At 35.5% G+C, this 22,773-nt stretch overlaps 1 protein-coding gene across 1 annotated transcript in view; it reads left to right on the top strand.

Moving 5' to 3' along the window:
- Positions 1–22,773, top strand: part of LOC122814457 — a 1,903,843-nt gene that overhangs the window by 1,823,752 nt on the left and 57,318 nt on the right. The window contains 1 exon segment of the mRNA XM_044087037.1: positions 18,922–19,047. Coding sequence (XP_043942972.1) covers positions 18,922–19,047 — 126 coding nt within the window.

The raw sequence follows: 22,773 nt of genomic DNA, 5'->3' as shown, positions 1-22,773 counted from the left end.
CACTTCCACAACATTCCTCAGAGGAGTCCCCACATCCTAGAAGCTGCCATCTGGATTTCTGTCCATGCCTTTACCAAGCATTACCACCTACCTCTATTTTCTAAGGCTAGGGCAGGGTTTTCCCCTGCAGTTCTGCAGGGCATGCTGACCCATTCCTAGGTCTCTTACTGAGCCTACCACCCATCTTCTCAGCTTTGTGAATCCTCCCACAGGTGATGACTGCAACAATGAAACACGAAAAACATGGTACAGTTGTGTACACGTAACCATAAATGTAGATGTATGAGTGTATTCACTGTTGCAAGTCCTGGTTTCCCACCCTCCTTCCCCTTATATCTTCTTTCTTTAGGGAGACATAAGTTTTTTAGCTTTTAGCCACTATGACCACTTCACCTTATTTACTTGGGCCTCTGACTGGTGAGGGCAAGAAAAACTGATGTAATTACATCAGCCACCTTCCTTTATAGCACTGACGACCTGACATCAGCCGCAAGCGTCAGCAGCCAACGCAGAAAAATATTTACTCTGGTATTTGGGCAGGCCGAGAGCTACCACAGCAGGAATAAACCACAGGTGATGACTGCAACAGTCAATACACTTGAACATCTACATTTATGGTAAGTGTGCACTACTGTACTTTCCCTGTTCTTTTTAATATTGTCAGTTTTAATTAACTATCCTACTAGTCTCTGTATTGTTACCCACTATACTCTTTTATATTACACTGCATCATTTTTTGCACATGTGAAATTTAAAGGCAAGGATGGTACTCCCTTCCTTGCCACATTAAACTGCTACTTCGCACTGCTAAAACCTTATCCTACTACTCTGGTGTACATGTGAAAGCCAGACTTAATTCTACTTTGTTACACTCAATCACTTGTTTATTCAACTAACAACATAGTCCACAATGTTATGATTGCTGTACTGAATTCCTTGTATTTTCTTTTAGTTTTTACTGATTTGTTTGTCTGTATAACCTTCTTAGTCATTGCTTTAGTTTGTTAGTTGGGATATTTTGCAGACACCCTAATGGTTATGCACATCATCTGGGTATAACACCCCTGTGTTTCTAAAGGTTAGCCAAACAGTCCAGTTATGCTGTGCTGATGAAGCCATAAGAAGGCTGAAACATGCATGGCCACAGCTATTGGGGTTTGGCTTTATAGGCCTGAATTTGTCCATAACAGACTTAAAAAAAAATGTCATTGGCATTAAGAACTGCCATATAGCTCAAACACCTGATGTCCTTAAAGGGCCATTTGCATATATCCCATGTGCGTCTAATACAAGAGGTTTAAAGACTTACACAGTGGAAACTCTAGCGTGACTACATTTTTCTTTTAGTTTTAACTGTTGACAGAGAGGAAAACCTAACCATCCATCTTCAATTGGAATCATTGACTTTCAAGAATGAAGCAACCAGTGTTCCAGAATTCCTTAAACTTATTGGCAAAAAAAAATGTTTCAAAGTTACAAGGATACAGGCTTTGATAATCTGTAAACTGCTTCAGGTATTTACTGATTGTACTTTAAAACTATGCAACATAACTTACTTTAACTTCATGCTGACCCTTTTGCTTATACAAGTACTAGCATAGCCCACCTTATCCTACCACAGTGTACTGAATTGCTTCTTTTTACAGAGGTAAACATCTCCCCAGCTATTTCTGCTTTACACAAGTGAAATTATATCCATTGCAGTGAACTGCATGTTTACACAAGTTGAAAGCCTGCAAAAGTTAGCAATTTGATGAAAAATGCTTATGGTTCTTATTAGCAAAGACAGTAACATAGCGGTGTTACATGGTGAAACAACCATGCACACGTACCAACCTCTGGCAGTAACGCTTGCTGAGAGTAAAAGAGAAATCATTGGTGATATTTTGCATCCTTATGTCTCAAAGTCCCCCAACCTCATGACATACCAGTGTGAGAGCTAACTTTTAGAATGGCATGTATTGTTTCCATTGCATTTAGCTTCTGTTATGCTGCATACTGAACATTTTGAACTAATGCAGTGCCTTCTGATACACTGAGGCTATGCCTACTGAATACTTTGTAACTAATGCAGTGCCTTGTGATACACTGAGCACATGCATGCTACACCTACTGAATACATTGTAACTAATGCATTACTTTGTGATACATTGAGGCTATGCCTACTGAATACTTTGTAACTAATGCAGTGCCTTGTTATACACTGAGCACATGCATGCTACACCTACTGAATACTTTGTAACTAATGTGGTGCCTTGTGATACATTGAAGCTACACCTACTGAATACTTTGTAACTAATGCAGTGCCTTTTAATACATTGAGCACCCTTATTCTGCTCTAAAACTGAGGCAACACTACCCTGCTCTTAAGTAAGACTCTTAAATAAGAGCCTCCATATATCAAGGTCATGAAAGTGAAGTAATTAAAAATCTCACATTTAACAACTTTGCCAGTCCTTTCCCAGTCTGAGTTGAACAAAGCACTTCATAAGTGATCATAAACCCAAAGAAATGTCAACAACTGAAATATAGATAATTTAATAGTATGTAGATGGGAAAACTCAACCCAGGAATTTAATAATAGGAATATGGGAAAATCAGCTCTAATTAAATAACTTTGTTATACTAATTGCTTTGTTTTTCACTTTTGGAACTTCCGGGATTTCTTTTAATAGTAAGTCATTTTAGGCAAAGCAGGACAATTTCCATTTCAGATTTTCTCCTTGACCATCTTCTAGTTACCTAGTGACCTAAGTGAAAACACTTTTTACTACCTCTGTACCTGTACTTTAGAAAGGAAGCTCAGGGTACGCTCTATTGAAAAAGGGACAGGCACTCTCTGGAGGCTTTATTTACTAGAAAAATTTATAATTGAATCCCTGAGCATAACTTCAGTATGTTATCTGTTGTTGAAATGAATTTCAAAAATTATTTTTTCCCAAGCGACCCAGTCATAATTTTCTGTGTTATACATCAATAGTGGGTTATTTCCTATCATACTTGGAGCCTTGCTACACATTAATAGAATGGTATTTATGTACTCCATTGCAAGACATTATGATTCACATACACGTTATGTAGAGCCTTTTTCTATATCTGTAGATGATTATTTGCTTACCAAGTGCAGAACCTCCTCATACATCATTAATAGGGGTATTTCTATGCAAATTACAGAGCCTCTTCATGCATTGGTGGAGGGGGTATTTATGTACAAATTACAGAGCTTCCTTGTACCTTGGTGGAAGGGGTATTTATATAACTATTGCAGAGCTTCCTTACACATCAGTGGAAGGGGTATTTATGTACATATTACAGAGCCTCCTTAAACATCAGTGGAAAGAATATTAATGTACTTATTACAGAACATGCTTGTATATCTGTGGAAGGGGTATTTATATGCAAATTACAGAACCTGCTTATACATTGGTGGAAGGGGTATTTGTATACAAATTACACAGCCTTCTTATACATCTGTGGAAGGGGTATTTTACAAATTACAGAGCCTCCTTATACATCGGTGGAAGGCATATATATATATATATATATATATATATATATATACATGTTACAGAAACTGCTTGTATATCAGTGGAAGCGGTATTTATATGCAAATTACAGAACCTTCTTATACATTGGTAGAATGGGTATTTATAAACAAATTACACAACCTTATACATCTGTGGAAGGAGTATTTATATACAAATTACACAGCCTTCTTATACATCTGTGGAAGCGGTATTTACATACAAATTACAGAACCTCCTTATACATCTGTGGAATGGGTATTTATATATAAGTTACACAGCCTTCTTATACATCTGTGGAAGGGGTATTTGCATAGAAATTACAGAGCTTCTTTGTACCTCAGTGGAAGGGGTATTTATATACAAATTATGCAGCCTCCTTGTACATCTGTGAAAGGGGTTTTATATACACATTACAGAGCCTCCTTGTACATCTCTGGAAGGGGTATTTATGTACAAATTACAGAGCCTTGTTATACATCTGTGGAAGGGGTATTTATATACAAATTACAGAGCTTATTTGTACATAAGTGGAAGGGCTACTTTTACACAAATTACAGAGCTTTGTTGTTCAACGGTAAAATGGGTATTTCTATACAAATTACAGAGCTTGTTGATACATAGGTGGAAGTGCAACTTATACACAAATTACAGAGCCTCGTTATACATCTGTGGAAGGGGTGTTTGCATACTCCACTTAAGGCTATGTTTTATACCATTGGGGTGTATTTTCTTACCAAAGACTGAGCCTTTCTGTATATCATTGGGAAAGACATTTGTATACCTCCTGCAAAGAAGTGTTATACATCAGTGAGAGGAGTATTTACCTGGTTTAAATGTTAAGCTGGCAGGATGGTTAAGTTAACCTGAATTTTGCTTGGGGAAAACCTAAATACTCACATAACCTCTGCAAGTTGTATGCAAATACCCCTCCACTTTTGCATAGCATGGGTCAAAAATGGCATGAGAACAGCTCTCCCAATCAAATACAAGAAAGCTGTACAGGGGGTGTATAAATGCTCTGCCTGATGGAGGGAAAGGTCAAGAAATAAGCAGAGATAGGGATGCAGATCCTTAAGGATAATAGCAATAACCATACAGAATATTATATTCATAAAGTAGCAGAAAGTATACCAAGAACTAAGCCTGGACTGGAGAAAGGAGATTCTACTGATAGGGATGACTGCAATTAGGCTACAGACAATAGGCAAGAGGAAGTTAGAATTTACTGGGGAAAACTGACAAGAACCAAGGTATTGGAAGCACATAATTATGGTGGGAAAAGTAATAGAATGGGAAAAGGACAAGAATTTATTTGGACTGCAGGCTAGAGGTTTCCTTCCTTAGTAGAGAATGATATCAAAGTATAGGCAAAGGGAAAGGGATAGTTGGATCCTAAGTGAAAGACCAACATTGGTGGAGTTTTTAGTATAATCTAGAACAGAATCTGCTATTAAGAAAGGAATAATTAATAGGACATATAAAATATTGCCCGATAACTATAGGAATCAACCAGAGAAGGTTAAAAAAGATTAGGAATAGAGGTTGGAAAAGTAATTCACAAAGAAACAATGGGTTGGTATATGCATGGCTCCCAAATATGCAGCAGAGTTAGGATCTTTGCTTGGAAGTGTCTGCATAGGTATTTTATACCCCAAGTAGATTCCAAAACTTTTTTACTCTGGTAGATTGCAAATGTTGGAGGTGTAATGGAGAAGAAAGAGGAAATTGAATATATTTTTAGGAGTGTAATGAAATGGAAATTATAAAAAAAGGCCTGCAGACTACTCTTGCCAGAAATACTGGATGAGGAAATTGGTACAACTAAGGAAATTGTCTAGACTTAGGAAGGCCTTCTGAGTTTAATTTTTTTTTTGTTCAAAGAAATTTTATTCCCCATTTTCAAGTAGTAAATGTTCAATTAATATAATAAACAACAGTAGTAATAAAATTGATACAATTACAAAGAATAAATAAAACAAACTATGTACAATGTATAGAATGACTTCAATTCCAAAAATGAAATTGCTAATGCTTTGCCAAGATATTCTGCTTTCTATCACTTACCATTTTTTAGTTTAATTCTTTAGACATCTGAGACAAGATTCTGTTGATAAAAGTTAATAAGACTTATCACTTTTGGTCAAGAATTATTGGTAAATGGTTTGGGATGAATTATTTGTTTTACTCTCTAAAGGCTACTTCTTTTAAGAAGTATTAAAAGACTAAAAGGTGGTAATTTGGTGTTTTTTCCTTTCTTTAGTAACATTTTTCCTTGCAACTGCAAGGATAGTCCATAAAAGAAAAATAGTATTACATTTTAAGCCAAAAATCTCAAATCAAATAAAATTAAAACTTGGATAAAGAGCAAATACTTGAAAGTAAAGCTTTCACGAAATTATACATATTACATCAAAATGCATTTAGACAAGGACAATCATAAAATACATGCAAACAGTCAGCATTACATACCTGCAAACATCTCCAACAAATTATATTGTTATTACCATTAAATTTAGCCATTTTATTTGTAGTTATAAAGGACTTAAAAGGCTCCATGCAGAAATTTTAAAGTGCCAATATTTAGACCAAGGGGTGTGTCTAACAGATGATCATTCAGATTTGTGTTCAGAGGTGAAATAAGAAGAATGATCTAATGTAATATGATTCCAGAATTTAGCACTTAAATGTACATTATATTTTATTAATATTTTGTAAAGATATGAAATTAAATTGTCAGTTTTTGTTTTTTTAAATATAACTTATTGAAAAAGCTTTTATGATGTTCTTTAAATTCTGAGTGAGAAAGAAATACAATTCTTGAGTCTGTTCTCACATTTTGTATAAGCAGATCCTGGTGATCCAGATTAAACTCCGTAATAAGTTGTTGAGAAACTTTTTGTTGGAGATCTTTAAAGCAGTGTTTCCAACAAACAAAATTCTTAGACTCCCAGTTAATAAAAATATGATTGTATAATGTTTCTGGTGATACTAAAAGGAACTGTAGTTTCAAAGCAGATCTTGATATCTGTATTAGAAAGGATTATATTTCTAAGTCTTAAAATAATGCTTAAATAGGTAGAATTTGTGGAAGGGGGGATGTTATATTGTATGTAATTACAAAGGTAATGCCAGGAGGAATTATCTTAATTGTTTATTATTACCCAATATGTCTTCTTCATTTCTAAGAGGAGTTAGAAGTAAAGTTTTCCAGTTAGAGTCACAATTAGGATCAATCCAGTGTAATATAATTTTAACAATTGATGCTTTGATATAATTATCAGTGTCTAGAAAATTAAATCCTCCAAGATCCCGTGCTCTGATGACATGTAGAAAGGTTATTCTATATTTATTAGGGAACCAAAGACATTTTAGTAGTTTATTTCACTAATGTGGTGATTACTGGGAGGAAGAGACAGGGCCTCTATTATATATAACATTTTAGGTAAACTAATCATGTTTATCAATTGAAGTCTATCTTCAAACAAAATAATGTTATTTAATTTAGAAATAAGATTCTTTATTGGATTTATGATTTTATCATAATTAACACTCATTTTGTCTATAAAGATCAGAAGTGTAATAACCAAGTCTTCTTGAGAGCAGATGACTACCAATAATATGCTTTTTATGTATCTGAATTTTTTTTCTATTTAATATTAAAATTTAGATTTGGATTGATTAAAATGAAGACCAGAAATAGATTGAACTAGAATCTACAATTACATTATTTCAGTAAGTGTTGATCTTGAATTCGGAAGCAGTAATAAAACATCTGCAAATAAAATAATTTTGTGGGAAATTTGTTTAAAAATATCTATGCCAATAATATTTGAATTTGTTCAAATTAAAATAGCAAATACTTCAATAGCTAAAGCAAAATGAATTGGGGAAAGTGGACAACCTTTTAGTCCATCTAATTAGAGGAGTATGTTATTAGAAATGTTTTGAAAAAGTGAAATTAAAGCTTCAGGAAAATCAATCAGTTCTAAATTTTCAAATAGGTAATTCCATTCAAAGAATCAACTTTTTAAATGTCTAAACTAATTAGTAAAGCTTCTTCTTTCTTCTGCTTAAATAATCTATAAGAGTTAATATACATTTGATGTTATCATGGTTTTGTCTTTGATATATAAAACCTGTTTGATAAGAATTAATTATTTGGGCTATATGTTTTTTTATTCTGTCTGTAATAATAGACATGAAAATGTTATCATTATTTAAAAGTGAGATAGGTCTATAAGAAGAGCATAATTTATTTTTTTCAGCATAGGAGCAATTAATGAACATTTCCAGAAAGGTGGATTTTTTGCCTCAGATTGGATCACAGTTAAAGTTTTATGAAAAGAATGATGAACACTTTATAAATTTCTGTTATTATTACATCCATACCTGAGGCTTTGTTAGATTTTGAATTGTTGATTTTATCTACAATTTCTTTGCAAAAATGTTTATGTAAATCAACTTTTAATTTTGACAGGATGCCCTTAATATTAAGAGAATTAAGATTCAATATTCAGGTGTTAATATCAGAACTAGACTTTTGATTTTGAGATGTGTAATGAAATCTGAAGGCATCAATAATGTCTCCAATATCTGTGGCATTTTTCTTATTTCTTTCATGTCTAGCTTCTAATATAGTAATAGTAACATTTGTTTGCAATTTAATAAGAGGTTATTTTTAATCTTTCCAGAGCAAGACTTGTTTTATGAGAGATGTCAAAATACTGTTTGTTTACTGTTTATATTTCTTTTGTGTTGGACCTATTATCTTTAGAAAATCTACTCTTTTTTTTTCAAAACAAGTTTATTGTTTTAACATATAAGAGAAATATCATAACAATTTTAATAATTAATTAAAATAGGTATTATTATAATATTCAAAACAAACAACTAAGTATTTTACAAAGACATCACACAATCAGATCAAATTAATTAAAAAAAAAATAATACTGTGCTATTGAGAATTTTTAATTAAATTTTTTTTTAAATTATCCTATATAATAAAATGTGTTTTGTTTTTTTCTTAGTTCTTCTCATTCTAATTTTTCCATATGACACATTATATTATAAACATTTTATTTTTAAATTCATTGAAGGCGAATCTGAAATCCAATTTCTAGTTATCTAGTTATTTTTTTTAGCCCTGCTAGGATATAGGATAACAAGGGAAGCTTAATCTTAACAACACATTGAACAGTACAGGTGTGTTATAATGAATAAGATAAAGAATATATAAAAAAATGTAAAAAAAAATTAAAAAATTAATTTTATTCTTTCTCCTTTTCTCATTCATTCTCAACTTCAAATAATCATCATAAGCCCTATGAGCCCAATCAGCATTAATTATCTTTATTAGATCTCTTATTTTATATTTTTTATATTTAATTTTAAGGTGTATAAAAGGTGTATAAAAAAAGAGATGTCCAATTATAAAATCTCCAATGGTGGGATGTTGCAGTTCTAATAGATTAATATAATATATTTTGTTCTGTTTTGTTTTGGTGGTTCCCCATTAATAGAGGTGAAATAATTCCAGTATGATTTACATTGTAAAAAGTTCTTGTCTGATAAATTTATTATTATATGATGAAATTTCTTTATCAATTAAATTTATTATAGATTATATTATTGTCAGAGATATCAATTAATTTTTATAGATTTGAATTACTTCTTATAGACATTCTATCTATTCTATCAATTAGATGTTGTCTAAAGATCTGAACCTAGATATCTAAAGATTCTTAAGAGATCAAATTCTTGTTTTAATTTATCAAATTATTTTTTTTAATCAGATTCTATGATATTGATACCAGTACTTATTATCTATAGCTAAATGAGATGACTACTAAGAATTACGATAAAATGCTTTGCCATTCTAAATCCCATACCTTTAAGGAATCCCAGATCATGACTATTAATATCAGGAGTTTTGTTGGATTCCAAAAAAAAAAATATTCAGAGATTAACCAACATTTGAATTTTTTGAGTTTACTTATAAAAGCAGGAATCCTAGTTAAATAGTTTAAAGTTAGTTTGAAGTTTTAAAATAAGGGTGTCATGATCAGAAATAGGACAAGGAATGATGTTAAAATTAGATATCATAGAAATGAAGTCTGGAGAAACTAGCCTTTTATCCGTCCTTGTCTGTGTACCATACTTATAATACTGATGAGAAACAAGAATGAACTAGGGTCTTTCATATTAAGCATATCTTTTAAATTTAGAAATTATTTCCATTTTATAAGAACTTTTGCAGTGGATGTCAATCTTAGTTTCTTCATATTGCTAGTAAAAATGTCCTCTAATATACAATTATAATAACTACCTATAATTAAAGTGCCTTTATATTTATTGAGAATAAAATTGAGAATGAAATCTAGATTTTTTTTTTTTAGCAATACTTTGTCACATACGTGGAAACCAGTAGTTATTTGCAAAAATATCAGCATACTCAGGAAAAATAGTTTGGGTGAAATTTGAGCTGTTGTCATTCAAGCATGGGTCTATATCAAAACAAAGAAAGAGCATATGTGCGACTACATAAAAGTCAACACATAATACGCAAAACCTGTAAGTAGTGAATGGCCACGTAATCACATTTTTTCCTAGTGAAAATATTCACACCACCGTTCAGAAAAAAAAAACTTAACCATTGTCAGGTGGGAAGCTTCATCCCCACACCCTCCAATGTGGAGGGCTGTGCCCCCCACTCCCCCTAACTAAATATACCAACTCAAAGATTACACTATAGTGAAGGAAAGGACAACTCCATGTAGTTGGCCAACTACCTCTTTGCCCTGTGACAAATTCATCTAATCACTTAAATGCGGTTTGATGAATATGTGTCACTCTTTATGTATTTGATCAGAAGCTGTTTCATGCTTCTGATATAGACCCTTCAAGCATACATGGTGGACTTCTTTGTTAAATGAAAGCAGTCCCATTTTAAACTGTCTCTGAGGCCTAATAATGACTGCACATGTCTCTTGACTAAGTAAAACTGCAAGTCATAGCTGTTCCCAGCAGAGTAACTTGAAAGCACTACTGAGCCTACAGTTTGAATTTCTTCAGCATCATAAGTAAAACGCTTTGCACACTTTGCCAAATCAAGTTGTTCTGCAGCTTTTACTCTAGAAGTGTTTCTGCTGACATAAGATTGCAGTTTGAGCCAGTATCTACTTTAAGCTCTATGGGTCTCCCATTAATCTGAACAGTACAAAAGATTTTATTTTTTGCCCACAAATCCACTGCATTGACTGTTTCACCAAGCACATACACACTGTCAATATAAAAAGTAGAGTTGCCGCTTTCTAATTTATCAACTTGCCTCTTTGTGTGCTCTCTTTTAATAAAGGAATGTGCCTTAATTGATTTGCAAAACCTTTTGAAATGATTCTACTTATTGAAAGAATGGCATTGCTGACTAAAAGCTAAGCACTTTTCTCATTTTGGTTCATTATTTCCACCACAATTATGATAGTTGGCAATAAAATTTGGTACTGCAGCTACCTTTGTTGGTTTATAGTTTGTATTAGAAGTGGAGGTAGCCACGAACCCTTTTGATTTTACTGAGTGTGTCCTTGGTTTTACTGGAGCTCAGGCTATGGCTGCCACACCCTTAGGCTTGTGTCTTTTAACCACTTACTGCATACTATCAACATTAGATGTGGAAGGCAGTGGAAAGCTTGCTTTCTCATTCCTAAGCATACTGGTGTCCCTTTCTGTAAGCTCGTATATCTGCCAAATTTCTGTGGCCTTATTCAACATTAAATCACTGTCTCAAAGCAAAATCTTTCTCACTGTGTCATTATTAATACCAGACATAAGCCAGTCTTTAATCAACTCATCCCTCAAGAAAACAAATGTGCACGTTTTAGCCTTATTTCTCAAGTCTGTTACATATGCTAAAATGTTTAAACAGGCATTTGATCTCTTTTGTAAAATAAGTGTCTTTCCATTGTAGCATTAATTTGGGGGTTATACATCTCTCTAAATTCATGTTTTAAGCATTCAGGGTCTTCTCGTGTTTCAGCCAGTACCACAATGTGGTGGTCTTCCCCCCTCCTCCACTGCAAACACAGCTTGTGCATACACAAATGAATGCTGTCTTTCAATGGCTTCTGACCCAGCTAAATTAAGCAGAATAAATGCCTCTGTACATGCATTTGTGTCAAAAAAAGAAGCCTGTATGAAAATATCATATTCCTGCTCAAACACTTTCCATTTTTGCAATACTGTTATTAAAACACAAGTGGTGCATGTCTGTGAAATCCTTCTGCTATGCCCCAAATTATAATAAAACACAATACAATCTTAGCCCTTGTAATTATATATGAACATGGACACACACCATGCACTTGTAATAGTATTCAAATGCACAATAAACTCTTTGTACTCTGCAAAATGTTCTTTGAAATGACTGTACTTTGCATAATGACTGTAATGTAATACTGCAGACACTGCCAACACTTTGCACACTTCAGATATTTCAAAACGTTTTAGTTAATACAAAAAGTAGTGCATTAAAAATAAAGAAAACCATATTCTTGCATACATTTTATGTGATTTAGATATTGTTTCAAACATTTTCATAATTATTTTGAATATTTTTCCAATATGTTAAATTTTAGACATTTTGTTAGATTAGAAATTCATTTTAAGCATTCTGAGTGCTTCATTTATATTTGTGGAGAGAAAAATCATTTAAGCAAGTTTTAGTACCTGGAACTTGTTTCTGCTGTGTTTGCGAGTCATTTGAGCAGTAGGGGTGATCCACTTCTGTATATTCCTCCCTTTCTAACCAGTTGCCTCATGGTTTTAACTCCGGATCCAGTTCTGAAACCATGTCACTCGTCTTTTACATATGAGTAAGATATAGAGGCTCGCATGTTCATTTAAGTAGTTTATTGCATACATACATATCAGGATGGATAGCAGAACATTAAACTTAAGCGAACTGACTACTACACACATGCACGCTTTCACCCTGGCTTCTCCCTCAAAATGGCACTGTTGTTTGCACGTGCTCAGTACTTATATGCACATGCCCACTGACTGGAATGCTTCTTAAAGGTACATCACACACTCTGATCTACAATGTACACATTTGTGGTTGCACTGCACTGACTCTTCCAGTTAGCAAAGTATTTTCCATAGCTGGACAGTTGGCTTTTAGCAGTCTCTTCTGTAAATAATATCTGTCAGTTAGGGAGTCTCTGATTGGCTTGCTCAGTTTCTGGGAATAATTTTGAATCTGCGAGTCCCAGCTACAACCTTCATTCTGTTCATTCTCAGGCTGCAGTGTGGGCACAGTCTTTTACATTGTAAGACTCCACAAAGACAGAATTCAGGCTTTTCAAACAACAGTTTCCACTTTTCATGTATCTTCCACAACCACAGCTTACTTCTTTTTCATGATGCTGTGTTTCTTCCATGATTCCTTCTGATAAATTCCATGTGACAGTGCTGTAATTGACCATTTGGATCCAGTGGCCACAGAATGCAGATCTTTTTTAGGCAATGAAAGTGCATCTTTCAGGCCTCGAGTTAAATATCTTCTAATGTGGTGAATGGACACCAGCAATAACTTCCTTTTTAGTCCAGTCCCACGTCTTCTTTTCCATGATCACAGTCATCACAGATGAGGGAGCCCAGAGGTGGTAGGCATTTCAATAGGTGAAGAGTTCATGTTGTCTGACATTCATAATAATCTTTCCTTTTTATCAACATACTAGAGAACAGTGCTGATTACCCCCTAAACATTTACAGGACTCCCTTCCAGTAGGGGTTCTAACTATATAGATAGTCCAGCAAAGCCTGATCCTACCCCAGTGCCGGGAAGCCATGACAGTGAGGGAATAGATGATGTTCAGCAACTGTTTCATCTTGCCATCCATATCCCTGAGAAGTCCAATTCCTTGGTTGTAAAGCTGAACAGTTACCTACTGCTACCCCATGAGTGGTCCCTCAGCATCTCAGTAACAAGGAAGGTTTTCCAAAAATTGCGGAAACCTTGTTAAGACTTGTCTGCCATTCTGACAAACATGAACTACAGTGATAGCTCCTTCTTTATTCCAACTTCAGGAAACCCCCAGGGGATGTTTTAACATATAAGAGGCTTCTTGGGCTCCCATACACTTTTTCTCCTACTTTCTCTTATATGACTTGTCCAACAGGCCACACTCCACAAGGCCAAAGTCATCCTGTTTGATCCCTATTGGCCTCAGCAGATATGGCTTCCTCTGCTTCTGCATCACTGTTTGGAGAAGCCCTTGTCTGAACAAAACCCATTTGTTAAAATTTTGCAAATATTTTTGTAAGGGTACTTTCTTGTAAAGGCCTCTGCTTTGAGATCCAGTATACCCCTTGGGACTTGTACTTCACTGTGGAAAAAATAGGTCCCAGTTCCCTTTGAGCCAGATGATACATAGTGTACATAAAATAGCTTACTTGAAATATTCTTTTTTGTAGCCATTACATCAGCCAGAAGAATTACTGAATTGTATGCATTTTCTTATTATTCTCCTCTATATTTTTTTCACAGTGAATGAATTTATCTTGAAACAAACACTATCTTCCTACCTAAAGTAGTGACTGAGTTGAAGTTGAACTATTACATCAGCTGTATGCATTCCTTTCAGTCTCCTCCAGCCGTGAGGATTACTTGCTACATTGCATGAATGTTTAACACCAGTTCAGATATTATGTGGATAGAGCCAAGCCCTTGTGTAAAGATGTTTATCATTTCCTCCAAGTTTCCAGGCCTTAAATTTTCAGAACTTACTCTTGCTGGTTGGATTTATAAATTCTGTTAAGTATAAGAAGCCATTGTTACAAGTGAAATAAGCCACATTTCTTTAGAGCCTTGGCTAGCTTGGGAGTCCTCTTCAGAAATGCAGCCCTTGATGACATTTGTGTTTTTTGCAATGGCTGTGTGATCTTCTTTAAATTATTGGTTCGTAGGTAGTTACTAGGCTGTTGGTCAGTGAGGAACTTAAGAAGCCCAGAGTTACATTCCTACAGTAGTTTTTTACTCTTATTTTTGAATTATGAATAACCCAAAGACAGGTGGGACAAGGATATGTTGGGAGGTTTAGTTGTTACCCCTTTCCATAAGGGATGTTGGTGGTAAGTCATGCGTGAATTTACAATTTCACATCCATTCATCCAGATTTCATTAGAATACAGTCAGAAAAGTACTTTTATGCTTAGTTGAAGACTGTTCCATAGAAGCATTATTCTCTCTGATACATAACTATCCCTCCAACATGTCCTGTTTGTGTTCTGAAAGAGACTGAGATTCCTTGTTCAGATGTTTACACCAGTGTGTTATACATCTGACAGGATAGGGTCTTTTGAGGGCCTTTGTTCGAAACAGAGTTTGCTTTTTAGTAGCTTGTATGTTACCGAGACGAGAGACAAAGCTTAAGGACAGTTTTCACAGTTTTTATCATTTAGGCTCTTTATCTTTGTGAGAAAACATTCTGGTCATTCTAGGTGTGCCAAATGTTTGGACAGGACCATACTGAAAGGGCATTATATTCACTAGTCAGCCTAATTAGAGCTAAGTACAGTGGAATGATTATATCCCTTGACCTGGACACCATATCCTTAGATATAAACTGTGCAATGAAAAAGGACATCTCTACAGTAGTGGATATGTGGTCATCAATGGACAGTTCGCTGTCAGCATAGGTTTCCAGATCCTTGACTATGGCATCAACTTTCAGGGTGTGTTTCCTTTGCAAAACATTACCTGGATCTTGTTTTCAGATGTGAGTCTACCAGTACTGTTAAAAAGGATACTTTCTCTGGATACTTTCTCTGGATGGTCCTATCAGTAAGAAAAGCTTGGGGACCCACTCTTGTTATGAATTACAATTGCATATTTGCCATAATACTAAATCTTTAGGAATGGGGTTCATCCATACATGCACAACCCCCTTTTCCCCTTTTTGCACATGGGATCAGGGTGTCACTTCAACAGTGTTAATCATTTAGAGCCAAGATTCACATCACCAGGTGGCTAGCCCGGCTGCGGTAGTTCTTCCACACCATACAGTCACTGCACACACTGCTTTGACCAGTTTAGAGTTTCTCCATGTCTGCATCTAATATATAGAGCCTTTGACCTTCCAAACAAGCAAAGTTCTGATATATTCCTGAGATGTTATATAGTTTCCTTATTTATGCATAATTACACATACTTATTCAGTTTGTAAATTATAATGAAAACTGTACACTACCAAGAACACACATCTGTTAATCATGTTAAAACAAAAATATTTCTGACCCAATTTTAAATGCATTCTTCAAAAATTGAGGAGTAGCACTTGTGGTTTAATAGAAAACTTGTTAAATCCACTCAGGGAATACCCAGTTGACTAGAAAAAACTACTGTGTGAGCTGGTTGAAGGTAATATAACATTCTAGAAAGTAGAAATGTTTACTGTTATGCTACATGTAAATAGTAAAAAATATATATATATAGAAAATGTAGATGTTACATATACTTAATGTTAATTTAGATGAAAACAGTAAAAAACATAAAATTCCACTTCTTTTAACTATTTCATTGATTAAAACTGACTGTATTGTAATGCTTTCTTAGAAGAGACAGAACATGAGATGAGCCAGAATGACTGTGCATAGTCCTAGTTACAGACTTGGACAATATGTTCTTCCTTGAAAAATTAATTATGAAGGTGCTGCTGTGTTGGATTCAAAGTCTTTTTAAGACATTGTCTTGTTGGCTGTTTACTGCTGAAATTAGTCTGTTTATAACACAGAGTTTTGCACAACTGCACTTGCACTCTGCTTAAGACACACACTGATAAGAAAATATACTTTGCAGCACAGCACAGTTACTAAATAACTTATTTCTATAACAGATGACACATACTATACTGTTACAGCCTTTAGCTTTATTGTACAAGGTTTACTTTATGATCAGTATGAATTATGATTTCCCTACAAGATACCTTTGAACAAGTGTGTTCTTACCAATACCTCTAACACATCTTAATTTTACAGTCTTTTTATACCGTTCTTATCATGGAGTTTAGATTCTGTTTTTCCTCTTGGTATCTTTTTTTAGACTTTGCAAGGAAACATCTGTTAGGAAACACCTCTGCTGATGCTTGTGAGAAAGCATGTACTTTTTAGAGTTGTTTTTCTGCTCATATTATAAAAGCATGTCCATTCATCTGTAAGAAAACATGTCAAACTTTCTTGCTGATGAGTTTTCAGAGTTGTTTTTAAGGTAACATCTCGTGAGAAAGCATACATAATTGTTTTCTGCTGATTCTGTAAGGAAACATGTCCATTAAAAGAAAACTGTAAGGCAGAATCTGTCAAACTGATCTGCTGATGTGAGAAAAGCATATAATACTTGCTTTTCAGGATTATTTTTTAGGATTTATTGCTGACACTGTGAGGAAGCACATCTAGTAAAAAAAAAATAGAAAAATTAGATGTTACATATACTTAATGTTACTCTAGATGAAAATAGTTAAAAACATAAAATAAAATTCCACTTCTTTTAACCGTTTCATTGATTAAAACTGGCTGCATTGTAATGATTCCTTTAAAAAACAAGAACGTGAGATGAGACAGAATGACTGTTCATAGTCCTAGTTACAGACTTGGACAATATGTTCCCCTCATCAACGAAGGCTGTAGTGTGTACATAGTAATCATTCATGTCCCAAGAGCTCTGTGTTTCATTTTTAATCATGCTATGCAAATTGGTCAAGCTGATGTTTTTAGTTATATTTCAGTATGGCCTTTTATAATCATGAAGAAAAGCATGCAGATATGCTTACAAAGTGAATAATGTACACAAGGCAGTATAAACAAACTTTATATTACATTGAAATGAGTTTCAGCAGTTGGCTGAAGGCTGCCTAGCTCTGTTTACAGATGTATACTAGTTAATAATATAGTGAAGTTTTGAGGTGATGGGAGTTAGATGAACTGGACGAAAGGAACTGAGATTGACTATAATACTAGGTGTGGGGAGGGTGGAAGAGGTCCTTAAATCTGTGGAAATAATTTTAGAGTGGAAGTACCAGGATGTTCACTGCGTGAATAATGAGGTAAAGAAAACTGTGAGCAGACATTTGGAGGAAACCATTCTGTTCACTGGAGGACTGATTGTGCCCCAGCACTGTTATTTTGAATGTAGCCAGAGTTGGGGGGGTCTGAACTGGCATTGGAATTTCAGCTGCTCTGGCTTAACTTGGTAATGACAGATTGAAAGCTATTGTTAATGATGATATAAAACTTGTTAACAACAATGGCGCTTTCTGTAATGTGGTAGGATATTGCATTGGTTAAGTAGCATAGTCTTTATTGGGCGTTCTGGAGTAATGTGTTACTGGGGCTGTTTCCAAGTATGATAACTAGCAAAGCACCTTCAAGTTTTAGTACAAACATATGTTTTTTGTGCTTTATGGGAAAAGTGGCTATCAAGTTACTATGGAAATGTAAGGTTGGTAAGGACTTTTGTGGTAGTTGTTTCCATATGATAGGTGAAGGAGATGTTTTGGCCAAGACATACATCTTGGTATTTGTAACTTTGTGCAGCAGAGATTTTGTTCCATGTGATTTTTTTTTTTGTTTGAAAGGCAACATAGTATCCCAAATATTATAGTAGTTGTATTTTTACTGTTTTCCCTACGTACATGTATGGGCTAAAAACAAGCAGCAGAGCTGAATGAATTGCATATGTAGAAACATTTTGGAAATAATTGCTATTTCTCCTGTGCTAGATAAAATAATCTGCATGGAGGGTCATATTATATTCTTGGAGATCAGCAAAAGATCAGTTTATGATCTTAGACTACAGAATTTAGCTCGAGCATGGAGATGTATGGGACGTCTGTAGAAAAACTGTGACTTTGGAGTTTGCATTGTTAGCGTATTGTTCATTAGTCATTTGATAGAGAGCTTCTGCACCATGTTACAAGATGTATAAAAAAACACAAAACTACTGGCAAACCTTAAGGATAAAAGCTCTGTGACACAAAATCAGAAGCACAATTGGTAAAGTCAAAAAACAGTTCACAGAGCTACCAGGCCAACTAAATCTCTTGTCACAACTGCACAAGATGTGTTTTCAAAGCCTGTAGATGAAATTATAATCCTGTGTCAAAGATCCTGCATACATCTTCAAACACTGCTCCTGTTAGAACACATTGATCAGATTTACTTTAGATAAATGTAAAGCTAAGCAGAGTGATGTTAACTCATTAAATGCTGGATGGAAACCATGAAAGGGCATGTATTGGATTTTCCTTAAGTAAGATATATGTAGGAATTTTGTTGTAGAATATTTTTATAGGATTTTGATTAGTGGCATTTAATGTTATGGTCTTGTTTGTTTCCTATGAAGGATCTGAAGTCCCATCAGAGAAATTATTATTGCTTCTTAAAGAAGGTTATGGTGAACTGCCACAGGATGATGATGTCAGAAAAAATGCTACAGAAAAGAACAATAACCCTGAGCACAAGCTAAAGAGTAAGGGAACGACTCATTAATGATGAATTTTATAAATTTGTTTTCGACTGATATTGATACATTTTGTGAGAATAGAAAATGTAGATCCTGGAAGCCTGTTGAAGCTAAACATTTATATGTAAAGCATCATTTTGTTTGTTGTTTTTAATAAAAAACAAGTCTGTCTCAGTGGGCTGATGTGCGAGTCAGTCGAAAGGGATGAAGGCGTTAAGGCCAATATTACTGCTTTAAAGTAAGCTTAGTCGACAGGGTAAAGTGCCTCAATGATATAAATTAGTATAATCCAGTGAAAAAATCAAGAGGCAGAACCATATAAAGCGAAGGAGACTTTAATCACATAAACACATACAGCTATAAAATAGTAAGCGCTTTTGCATTCCTGAGAACGCTTCTTCAGACTTAATGATTTTAACAGCAAAAGCGTTCAGTTTAAATACATCCTAATATTGCACTAATTCACTATTCAGCCAATCGCATCATTCTATCATTTAAAAGACTAGTCGCTTTATATGGTACTGCCTCTTGATTTTTTAACTGCAATATTACTGCTTGTTTACTTACTTATTTTTTTGTTTTATTTTTTTGTGAGCAGAACCTCCTAAACATTCAGATTTTAAACTGTACAGGCAGGTGTGAGGCAATGACTCAAGTCGATGTTTGTCCAGTAGGTCAGTTAATTACTCATCAGAATGTGAAGGTTTTGAATATCCCAGTTCTGGCTGTTTTAGTTTACCAGTATTGAAATTTAATTTTATTCTTGCAGTAGATAGTGATATGGATATGGGAGGAGGATCAGAGGTAGCACATGTTTATTGACTAACCAAAGGATACAATTATTGATTCATGAAAATATGTAAATCCATGAAAATGATTTCATTAGTCCCCCACACCCCCCACTAAATATATATTCCTACTCCAAGATCGTATTACAGTGAGGAAATGGCAAATATTCCAATCTTCACTGTACTGCAATCCCAAAATACCAATTTCAAGTTTCTGATTATTCACTCATGTGAGTGTTCGAGAGTTTGCATTTTCGTCATTCTGAAGTAGACCTCCCATAGCTATTGGGGTTTGACTTTATTGGCCTGAATTTGTCCGTAACAGACGTAAAAAGACAAAAGTCATCGGCATTTAGAACTGCCATATACCTGAAACACTTGATGTCTTTAAAGGGTCATTTGCATATAATCCATGTGCATCTAATACAAGAGGTTTAAGGACTCACATAGTGGAAACTCTAGCTTGGCTAGATTTTTTAAAAGTTTTTACTGTTTACAGAGAGAGGGAAACTTAACCATCCATCTGCACTTGGAACCACTGAATTTCACAAATGAAGCAACCAGTGTTCCAGAATTCCTTAAACATATTGGCAAAAAAATGTTTCAAAGTTACAAGGATACAGGCTTTGATAATCTGTAAACTGCTTCAGTTGTTTACTGATTGTACTTTAACACTATGCAACATAACTTACTTTAACTTCATGCTGACAAGTACTAGCATAGCCCACCTTATCCTACAATGCTGTACTCAATTGCTTCTTTTTACACTTATTTCATTAAATTGCACTTCTGCAACACTTATAATTGTGCTATACAGTTAATCTACTACATTTTGCACTGTTATGAAGCTTTGTTACTGTTTCACTGCATTTATGTACTGTTCTATACTGTTTTAACTGTATTTTTCATTGCTAGATACTGTTTCATTACTCTAATTGCATGTTTACTGAATTACTTAACTGTAAACTGCTTTTTCATACTGAGAGTTGTATTTTCTGTTTGTGAGTGCTCTATCCATGCTTTTCTGTGCATTTTTGATTTTTTGAGGTTTCTGTGTTCTAGTCTAGTCTGTTTGCAGTTAAAAACATTCTCTAGAGTCGCCTTGCTCCTTGATCTGTTTAAAAAGTTAATTTAGTGGCTACAGCTAGTAGCTGTAATAGTTTTACTTTCCCACTCCCCCTCCCTATTGTTGTGGTCTTCTTATACTTGGTGGCTTTGCAGTTGGCCACCCATACTGTATAGTTGATCTGGGACACTCCTCCCAGTCTAGTGTCATTAGTTCTTTCAATCTAATAGAGAGAGAACATTTGTGATGGCCAACCCACTCAGATTCTTAACCTTGAATTAACTTCTGTTCCAGCTTTCTCCTTTTCCACTTTACTGAAAAAAAAATTCTAAGCTTGTTACTCCCCCCTTTCCTGTAACAAGTCAAGTCCAGATACAGATTTACTATATCCAAGACTGATGTCCTTCAAGGATGCATCTGCAGTCATAACATATGGGTTGTCCTGCCTCATGCAGCCCTTCGGTCGGCCGGATTCCAAAGTCTGGGTCTGGCTTCGGCTGATGTCGCACTTTCCCCAATGTCAGAGCTTCTGGGGTATAAAGGCATCAGTCGACACCATTTTCCTCAGTCTTTCTTGCCGCGCGGTGCCCGAAGCAGAAGCTGTTCGCAAGTGCCGGTCGGTCAGATCCAGAGATTTCAGCTACCGAAGACTTCTAAAAAAGCTAAGTACCCCGTTGGGGACTCTTTCTTGCCTCAGCCGATGTCAGACAAAGTAAATAATTGTTTAACTTGTGGGAAACAAATACCTCATAAGGATTTCCATTCTTACTGCCTTCCTTGCTTAGGCCCAGACCACGACGTATCAGCTTGTTTAGCCTGTGCCTCCTTCAACCGACGGACTCTTAGATGTCGGTCGGAGTTTGCAGAAGAGTTTTTCGGATCCACTTTTGCATATAAAATGCCGTCGGAGACTCTGACTACGCATATGGCCAAAAAACGCAGGGAAAAGGACCGACACTCGCGGCCCGCGGTTTCGGCTGAAACCACAGTTAGGCCTACCGCGAGTGTCTCGGTTTCGGCTGAAACAGAGTCCTCGGTTCTTACTTCTACCGAAATCATACCTCCGACAACCGAGGCCAGAGAGGCCCCGGCTGAGTCGGCTTCAGAAATCCCTACCAAAGCTAGCGTACAAGAATTGTCCGACACCATTCCATTGGACATTTCTACACCTGCACATGGGGCAGCTAGGCCCCCTGCTTCTATGTCTATTAAGGCCTTCTCCAGGGCTAAAGCTGCCAAAATTTCAAAAGCTTTACCTGCCAAATCTACTTCTCAGAGGCCTTCCTCAAGTTCTCAGATTCTCAGTCTTGCTGAGGACCTTATATCCTTGATTAGGGGTTCCCAACCTCACCCATATAGGGCCTCCCAACCTCCACCTGACAAAAGGCCTAGGACTGAACCCTCTGAACCTCTCTCCTCTGATTACTCCTCGGATGGATCTGATTTGTCAGACCATCAGGAAGGGGCCTATTCACCTTATGAGGATTCAGATGCAGAAGACTCTATAACTTCGGCCTCCCCTCCTGAAGAATTTTCCTTTGGGGAGACTTTGCACTCAATGAGGGAACACTTTCAATGGCAGGGTCAGGATTTTTCTGATTCTAGAAAAAGATTAAGGACATTTTTACATTTGCCCCAGCATAGGCCCTTAGCCATACCACCTGTGCTAACTGTAATTGATGATGTGTATAATGATGTCAGTTCTGCCCCTGATTCTCTTCTCCCGGCCCCTGCCAAACCTGACAGATATTACAAGGTCCCGGATTCTCACTTCCACCTGTATAAAGCCCATGCTGCAGACCCAGAAACTATTTCTCAGGGCCAAAAGGTGTTGCAGCTGCCACTGCCAAAAATCCCCTACCCTCTGAAAGAGAGTCA

Source organism: Protopterus annectens, chromosome 10.part0, assembly GCF_019279795.1.
Source record: "Protopterus annectens isolate FY-2018-M chromosome 10.part0, PAN1.0, whole genome shotgun sequence".
Classification (NCBI taxonomy): domain Eukaryota; kingdom Metazoa; phylum Chordata; order Ceratodontiformes; family Protopteridae; genus Protopterus; species Protopterus annectens.
The sequence above is the reverse complement of the archived record's forward strand: the minus strand, read 5'-3'. Positions and strand labels throughout refer to the sequence as shown.